Consider the following 9467-nt stretch of genomic DNA (forward strand, 5'->3'; position numbering starts at 1 on the left):
TGAAGTGCTTTTTTCTGTATGACATTGTTGTGGGGGGATTTTGGTCCACTCATCTTGACTACATTGCTGCGTTTCATTGCATTTTACAGCTATTCATTTATTCACAGCTCTTTTAAGGTCCCAGCACAAAACCTTTCAATCAGGTTGAGGCTTGGACTTTGATTCAGCCATTGCAACATCTTGATTCTTTTCTTTTTCAGCCATTCTGCTGCAGATTTGCTGCTTTGCTTGGGATCATTGTCCTGTTACGTGACTCCAGTTTTAGCCAAACTTTAGCTCTCAGAGAAATGGCTGATACAGAGGCATACAGAGGATTCACAGTCAGCTCAATCCCTGCAAGGTGCCCGTGATTTGTGGCTATGAGACAAGTCAGTTCAAGTGGCTTTTTATTGTCATTTCAACCATGTAAAGTGGTACAGTACAGAGTGAAATGAGACAATGTTCCTCCGAGACCATGGTGCTACATATGACATATAACAGACAATCAAGACAGGACTACGTAAAGTGCAATGTGCAAAAATTGCAAAAGAAAAAACAAGACAAGAGAGTCCAACAGAGTATTGTGCAAAAGTAACTTGGTGTCTGAAGGTGTGTGTGTGTGTGTGTGTGTGTGTGTGTGTGTGTGTGTGAGAGAGAGAGAGAGAGAGAGATTCTGCAGATAAGTGCTTGTAGTGACATGTATGAAGGTGTGCGTGTGTGTGTGATTCCAGTCACTGAGTATTCAGGAGTCTGATGGCTTGGGGGAAGAAACTGTTCCGCAGTCTGGCAGTGAGGGCCCGGATGCTCCGGTACCTCTTGCGAGAAGGCAGCATGGTGACGAGTGTGTGTGAGGGGTGTGTGGGGGTTTGTGTTGAGGGACCAGGAGAGCTTCTCTGCCAGGTGAACACCAAGGAATTTGGTGCTCTTGATGACCTCCACAGAGGATCCATCGATGTTAAGTGGACAGTAATCCCCCCGTGCTCTCCTGAAGTCAACAATCATCTTTTTTGTTTTGTCCACATTCAGAGACAGGTTGTTGACTCTACACCAGTCCGTTAGCTGTTGCACCTCCTCTCTGTATGCTGACTTGTCGTTCAAGCCAGATGTTTGTGCTGCTATGCTGTGTTTGGTTTTTGCCAAACGTGGTGCTGTGCATTATGGTGAAACATCTTCACTCATCGGTCCTAAGATTATTGTTAAAGATACAACTCTGCAAACCTAAGCCATGCAGCCATGTTCTTTTTAAGGAGAGGCTTTCTCTTGACAACCCTTTCTGCAGTTTGACCTTGGGTTGTATTTTCACGAACATCCACTCCTGGGAAGATTGGCTGTTTGGAAAAGGCCTTACACTAACACTTCCCAGATTGATGGGTAGCAACAGTTGCTATTCTAAGGTTACTGCTTATTTCTTTCCTCTTTGGCATTGTAATAACAAACACCTCAATGCTCAGTGCTCAAGAGCAGCAGACTGCCAAAACTTCTGCTTTTATAGAGGCGCTCACACTGGCTAATTATCAGTTAATTACGTGTATTTGATTAGTAGCACGTGACTGCTACGTAACCTCTTAATTCCATTGAAGATGGTGATAGTGTACTACGCTTCTCCTGCATCTTGGCTTAATGTTTACAGTTTAATGTGTCATGTTTTGTATTTCTCTATTAAGTCCCAATACATAAAATCTTAGAACTGACAGGAGATGCACTTCCGTTTTAACATAACTGCAGTTTGAGAGGCACATGCATCTTTTGCATCTACATATTTTATCAGATCCTCCCTGTCTTTCAAACTCAGCACTTTCTGGTTTCTAACACAGGGTAGCCGATGTTTACACAGTGTGTGTTGTTAACAAGACATGCTGTCACTTTACACAGCCGAGAACATATTAGGCAGCGGTTTTCATGTGCTGGGACACATTTAACATGAACATCAAACTGCTTTCGATATGTATTTTTACTGCACTGTCCTGTTAAATAGAGTCCAAACAAATTGCAATGACCCCTCAAATTATGTAAACTGAAAACAGTATCTAAACTGTATGAAATGTTTGCTGTAACTTTGTCAGTGTAACAAAATGGGAAATCACATTTTTTTTACATTATTTTCTAGCTACACAATAACTACATCTATTTATCAGTCACACCTTTTAATACTGCTACAACGCATTCCGTATCAAATTTTGTTAGTTCAACAAAACAAACACACCAACATCAATCTGTGCAAAAGCATCATGTTTAACAAGCAGACTTAATGTTCAAAGTCGAACAACTCCGCCTCCTTCTCTTTCCAGAAAGCAAAACTGCGGTCGATATATTTACAAATGTCTTCGTTGTGGAAGCAGGAGAAGTCTGTGTCACTGCAGCGCTCATCCAGAGTAGCACTTTGAACTATAACTTTGGGTACTAATTTGGAATCTGGCAGCAATGATGATGATGGTGGTGGTGGACAGTGGCATGGATTTGAATCACCAAAGAAGTGAAATTTGATGTCCTCGAAGCCGTCGCTCCACTGTCGCCTCCCAGCCTGGATCTCCTGGAGGACAGCTTTATGGAAGTCCCGCACCTTCTCCCAAGGAAAACTGCCAACATGGTCGAAGACCTCAAAGCAAAGGAGGTGTCTCATCTTCCTCTCCTCAGCTGACAAATCCTGCTCTAAGATGTGAAAGTAACCCAGCATAAAGAGATCGAGGGTCAAGGTGTCGTGGCTCACTGCAACACCATCCACATCTGGAAGGAATTGCTCTGGGGAGTAGGTTACACAAAGGGCAGGATTTTGTGAAATGCTAAAGGAAGGTAAAGGTTGCACTTCTCTAAGTTCTAGTTTATTTCTCCAGGAGTTCAGCATTTTATCCACAGCACCTCGTTGTTGGCAGAATTGAAACATGGAGGGGATTTTCTGTTGGGGCTGTGCTTCTGTCACTCTTCCTGGCGCTGCAGCCTGTCCCTGCCTCTGCCTTGCTGCTCTCACTGAAATAGCATATGCAGATTTCTTCCAGTGGCTCAGGAATAGCACCACGATTCGCTCTTTTCTTAAGCTGGTCGTTTCCATTACAGGTGCAGCTGTTTTAGGAGTGTCAGGTTGGCCGACCTCACATCTGAAGTTTGTATTGACATCGCTGTTCTTTCCGCTTGAAGCTCCATCTACAGATTGGTTCGTCAACCCCCCTCCTGCTTTTATAACCCCAGCAAAGGGATAAATTCCACCAATCTGACCCTCAAAGGTTGATCGGAGGTTTCTAACTGAGACTCCAGACTGCTGGATCTCCCTTTCCACCTTTTCCCTTTGTGCTCTTCTGTAGCTGTTGCTCTCCAAACGATGGCTAAAAGCAGATGCCATCCCTATGTGCGGTATCCTACATACACTGGAGGCCTCCACATGGGCTTCCTCTGAGTTTAGACCAGTCTGCACTAATCCCTGTCCCAGTTCAATTCCTGGGCTACCTTTTATCTTCTGTAAAACCTTCATCCCTTCCACCATGCCCTCCACCAACCCCATCTCACCATCTTTTTCTGTGATTTGAGTCAGATTAGCCACCAGGAGAGACATATTCTTGATAATCTCTGAGACACGGCTGCACCAGATTGGCAAAGTCAGGTGCATTTTCCCCTTAGAGTCCATCTGCTGCAGAACCTCTCTGTTGAGGGAAATGTTGACAATAGGATCAGGTAAAATTGCCCTCAGCTCCTCAGTCAGCCTGGTCAGCTCCAGCTCATAGGCCTGGCAGCGTTTCTGATGTGAAACAGACTCAATCTGCTGCTGCAGGTACACCAGGTCATCCTCTGTTAGGAGTTCACCGAAGGGTCCCAAGACTGCGTTGTGGGCTTGGGAGTACTTCCAGCCATCCACTGGCATGTAGCTATTAGCTATGTCCTGTTACAGGGAACAATATGGATTTTAAGTAAGTAGCTCAACGCTTTGGGAATTTTGCATACACAGTGCAGTATAAAAGCTGAACACTACCTGTCTCCTCTGTTCCTCATCATCCTGCAGCCTGACCTGCAGCTGCCGCACCATCACCTGTCGTTTCCACTCGGCAATAGGATGGCCTGTTTCGTCATGTGTCGGCACGAGGGAGTCAATGTCAGCCAGGATCACGTCGACAATTGGTAACTCCTCCGGCACCTCCCCGCTGTCAAGCTTCTGTCAGCGCGCAATAATGTGAGACAGAGGGAAAGTACTGAGCTCCGGCTCTGAAGATAAAATCACTGAAATTAAATCCTCATAAACATTTTTCCTAATGAAGACAGTTTATTCTTTCATGGTGATGTCAGACTCATCAGACTGCTGGTTTAGCTCACTGGGTTGCACAGATAACTCATATTTTGAAAGGTTATTGTAGAGGCAGGGATTTCAATTCACTGTTGCCCATTTTCTGCGTATCTTCCCCCTCAGTTCTCAGCTTTTCTGTTATAATAAAGTCTAAAAACAATAATTGACAAAAGGTGTTTACTGAGGTCCTACACAATTCGAAATAATGTCATTCCCTTATAGACTCAATGTGGGTTAGGGTTAGGTTAGACGATAGTCTGATCTTTTGAAGCCAGAGTCGCCCCCTGTTGGTCATTTGGAAGAATTCAATTTAAGGCACTTCACTTTTCAGGTTACATTCTGTAAATGGATGGATGGATGGATGGATGGATGGATGGATGATTAAAAAATGGATGAATGTGTCCATTCCGGGTTTCCAAGAGCAGCAACAGGGAATCCACTTTTAGATTGGGTTATTGTGTAAATAGGGGGCGGTGCTCACAACGAATTTATTGTTATTTTTTGAGCCTAAATTCATATTCAATTAAAACAAATGTATACAGGCCGGTTCTTATATAGCACCAGAGAAGAACCTGGGGTTCAGGACTTTGCTCAGGATACTTTGGCATGCAGACTGGAACAGCCAGGTATCGAACCATCAACCGTCCAATTAGCAGATGGCCCGCTCTACCTCCTGAGCTACAGCCACGCTGATATGTAACACAGTACAGTACGCTACATAACAATGCACCAGCCAGCTCACCGCTTGTCCAGTGAAGACCGCAGTGAAGCCGGCATGTCTCAGAGACTTAACAGACTTCATCTGAGAGAACGGCGTGAGGTCCCTCTCTGGAGGCCTCAGATGATTGAACGATGTCACCACTGTAAACAAGTAAACAAACATTATATATACTTACATATATATCTGTATGTGAAATCCTGTGTTACCTGCAGATATCTAGTGTGATTATGAGTATAAGAAAAGAACGGGAACAAGGCTGTCAATTACACATGAAATGGCTGCATTTTCATATTCTCATGTTACTTTAACAAATATATAAATAAATGCAAATATGCTGGATGTGTTAATCACCTGATGAGGCCACCTGCACATGCTGGATGGAGCCTGTAGCGTGGTGTTTTGAAGTGACAGCAGGGGTCAGAGAGGAAGAGGTCACAGGAAGAGGGGCCGGGTGGCGAGGCAGGGGGGGCACCTCCTTCACTGGCTGCTGGGGACATGCACACAGCGGGGATGAGCAATGCTTTAACGGGGAGTTCAACACATGTAGCAACAGGCCTTTACAGTAAAACTGTTTTGGTTTTTATTTAAATAAACAAACTCTATAAACAGGGGGAGCGTAGTGACTTTCTAGTGTTCAGTCAGTTCATCAGATCATTAAGAATTGCTGCAAGTTAAAACATGTACTTTTTACATTTCCTCACAGCGCCTTAAGGCAAAGGTTGTTGTGATTTGGCAATATATAAATTGAACTGAAATGAATAGGTATTTCAATTTGCCATAGTAGTTGAACACAAATTCTTCTTTTCAGTGATGTCTACAACACTCTGCAGCAGTTAGTGACTTTATTAGCCAGTGACTGCTCTTAAAAACACTGCATGTTTGTTCTGAGGTAAAAACTTTCATTTTAGCTTCTACACGGACGACTGGTCACCTTGCTGTTCTCCATGTTGATTGTGCTCATTCACTGCATGCAGAATCTCCTCTGAAAATAAAGAGGGTAGATACAGAAAAGGTAAAACCAGCAAAGGATGATCTGAACCAGTGCAGAAATGTGACACAGACCACACAACAGCAAATAGCTCCCAAGTAATCGGCTAAAACACCAAGGCACAAACACACACAGACACACACTCACACACGCACACACATTCAGAGTTAATGTAAAGATGCAGGCCGCAGCTCGTAGCACTTGTAAGAATAGGCAGTGAAACTGGAAACTGATCAGTGACTGTAGCTTAGCCCACACGGAGTGCAGGAGAAAGCATGTTAGAGTTGGGAGAGACATGATATCCTGCTTCATGCCATCCAATACACTAAATACTACACAGATAATTACAATGTTTGTACACTTTTGAAAGCAACGAGTGACTTTTACAGCCTAGTAGCTAAGGGTTTTATAAAATACTTATGAAAAATGTAGACAGCCTGTTGTTATTGGTATTTCTATCCTCTAAAAGCTGTTTGTATATACACCAAATTTAGTGCCTTTTCTTAAAACAATATATCAATTCCTTTAATACTGACATTGTATTGCAACTTTCATCAGTTTATAAGTGATTGCTGTATATCTTTCACCCCACTTATAAAAAAACAAACAAAACACAAAAAATTCTCAATTTAGGATTTGCCATCTAAGGTTAAATACAGTCAGTGGAGAAAAATATATATATATATATATATTCAAAAAGTTGTCAAACTCTTATTATAAACACTCTCTAATTTCCTGTTGTATTAATCAGCCTTTGTTTTTCAGAATGTATGTTGTACCTACCGTATAGTCCTGACAGTCCAGTAATCTGACACAAGATAAAAGTTGGATCAAAGTTTGCTTTTAGTTACAAAAAAATAATAATAGAAAATAGAATAATGACACAGAGAACCCAGAAACTGATGGTTGTCTTTTCACTCAGTACCTGACAATAAATAGAAAGACCAAGGAACAACATCACCTGGACTAAAAACACAGATGGGGGTCCTTCTTGGTGTGCATAATTAAAGCAGTGGGATAGGGTGACCTGGACCTGGAAGTAGCCTATAGACTGATGGCTCTATGAATGTACAGTTGTCCTCAGAAGTTTACATCCACTCGTCATGAGCATGAATGTTATGGTAATTTGGGATTCTAATTAAAACAATTAAAACAAGAATTGGCTATACAAGTGTGAATTTCTTTTTAATTGTCTCTAATCCACATAGGGTTAAAAGTATATACATCTATACATCCCTTAGCAAATTGCACCTGAAACAGACACTCAACAAGCTTCTGATGTACTTCTGGCTGCATATCTGACTACTCTTCTTAGCAGAATTGGTAGAGTTGATTTAGCTTCCTGTCATTGACCCATCGCAGTCCTCAAATTCTCAATATGGTCCTCCTTCATCTTTTCATCCACTTTATGCAGTGTACCAGCACCACAGGCAGCAAAACAGCCCCAGAGCATGATGCTACCACCCCCATGCTTGTCAGCTGGTACAGTGTTCTTAGGTTTGAACGCCTCACCTTTATTACTCTGAACATACATCTTGTCTTTGTGGCTCAATATTTGGCTCGTCTGACCCTGAAACTTTTTTCTTCAGCTACCTGTTACTAGCTCATGTGTAAAAATGGGCAGGTGCAAGTTTCTGTCAAGCACCCTCTCAGTGCATCAGGATGTAAAACTTGTTTCACTGTGGACAGTTACACTGGCTTTCCAGCAGTTTCCATTTCGTGGTAGATTTGAACTTCGGTGGTTCCTGAATTGATCAAGTCTCTGTGTATGTTTAATTGTGCTTACCACCCATTTTTTGTTGGTTCATTTGATGTGCTGCCCTGTCAGTGCACCAATGGAAATTTATTCTCCTTCTTTTTGCTTCATGTTTCTTTTGAAATTTTTGTGTTTTTGGATTTTTCATCAGCCCAAACAAAGCCTTGCTTTTTTTCATTTAATCTGCCTCGTCATCCATTTGTGTCCTCTGTCCAGATTCCTGACAGATGGAGAAATGGTCTGTAACCTCACACTAAACCCTGCCTACAAAAAATATACATTCTATGATTACCTATGATACGACAATATATGTATAAGTAATGTAATTAGTACATTTCATTTTGTAAATATCAAGGTTACGGTGGATATTTTGTCACTCCCACAGTATTTAGAGATTTGTGAATCGAGTTATCGCCTAAGCTTCTTGAAAAAGAAGTTAACCTCAATTAACCAGCGGCTGTCTTTAAAATTTCTTGGAAGTGTGCAACGCGTGAATGCATATGCATATATATGTGGCATGAAGATATGAAAAGAGACCCACAACACAACATGTGAGTACCTACAGTACCTTTACAAATATACTGGTTGGTGCTTGGTGACAGACAGCTAAACCAGTCCAGGGCCTTTGTGTGTAGCCCAGTTTTTCTGCCTCTGTTATTAGGGGATTAGCCTGACTGGCCCTGCTACTGCAGAGCACATGGTGAGCACATGATAACTATTATGTAACAGAACATAGAAAAGCTTTATGATAATGTTATCCATTTATCAGGTTGCACTGTCAGCAAAAACAGTCTCTCACTGGGGTCATGTTTTATCGGACACATTTCTGGCTCTTTAGACGTTCAACCTGCCAAGACTGGACAGAGCAAGTACAGTTATATACAGCATTATGACACATGGCAGTCAGAAAAGTATGATGTGTTGGAGATAAGCAATCAACAAACTGAAATTAAATAACCTACTAAATTGGTTTGTTTCTGTCTTTTAAATTTACTTTTAAATTAATGTCCTCTTTTTCCCTTCACTTGGTCAGTTTCCTCAAATTTGTAAGGACACACTGCACACCATGCTGAGTTTTCTGCTAGCGGCTCCTTGGAAATCACCTTGTAATTGCAAAATTTTATGCCTGTCAAACAGTGCTTTACATTTTTCAGAGATTCAAGTAAATAAATGGGAACAAATTGTTTTTGTGACAGGCTGTTAGTAACAAAGTGTCTAAATATTCAAAACTGCTTCTTTATAACTTATCTGTTATGTGTAGACACAACAATGGCTCATCCCTCGAGTTAGGCACCTTTTCTATGCTTAAATGATTTCTAGGTCAGTGTTAAGTGGCTTAAAAAATGCCACAAGGACTGGATGACTCTAAAAAAATGATATGAAAGTCTGGCTACTGAAGCAAAATCAAAAGCAATTAGGGGTGGCTCAAGACTTCTGCATATTGCGGTATATCAAAGTTTAAAATCAGTTACCTATTCCTTGTATAAATGTATTTAGTATGAGACCAAGAACTGATAATAATGTCAAAAGAAAACACAGTGTGCATTGGTGTGGAATTGGAAAATAAAAGCTTTGAGGAAAATGTAACTTATTTTTTAAACATCTCTCATGTATCCAGACAATTTAATATTAGATAGATGACAGTGAAGTGTTACCATTGTAGTTCTGATCTCCTACAGTACACTGTAACCAGATATTCAAAAAAATATTCAATAATATCCAACTAGGACAACAAGAGTCAACATCAGGGGACCAA

General features: G+C 41.5%; 1 protein-coding gene across 2 annotated transcripts; it reads right to left on the reverse strand.

The window, feature by feature from the left end:
- Nucleotides 1-584: 584 nt before the first annotated feature.
- espnlb (espin like b) lies at nucleotides 585-9435 on the reverse strand. Of its 2 annotated transcripts, XM_025900057.1 has the most exons (7): nucleotides 6917-9435; nucleotides 6739-6763; nucleotides 5899-5949; nucleotides 5319-5451; nucleotides 4989-5107; nucleotides 3938-4117; nucleotides 585-3847 (listed from the first exon to the last, which is right to left on the reverse strand). In XM_025900057.1, the coding sequence occupies exons 3-7, from the start codon at nucleotides 5926-5928 to the stop codon at nucleotides 2225-2227; spliced, it is 2085 nt and encodes a 694-aa protein (XP_025755842.1). In that variant the 5' UTR covers nucleotides 5929-5949; nucleotides 6739-6763; nucleotides 6917-9435; the 3' UTR covers nucleotides 585-2224. The 2 variants fall into 2 exon arrangements, with proteins under 2 accessions (XP_025755842.1, XP_019203134.1); XM_019347589.2 differs by having other exon boundaries at nucleotides 5899-9435.
- Between the last annotated feature and the right edge of the window lie 32 nt (nucleotides 9436-9467).

The sequence above is a fragment of the Oreochromis niloticus genome, linkage group LG18 (genome assembly GCF_001858045.2).
Source record: "Oreochromis niloticus isolate F11D_XX linkage group LG18, O_niloticus_UMD_NMBU, whole genome shotgun sequence".
Lineage (NCBI taxonomy): Eukaryota > Metazoa > Chordata > Actinopteri > Cichliformes > Cichlidae > Oreochromis > Oreochromis niloticus.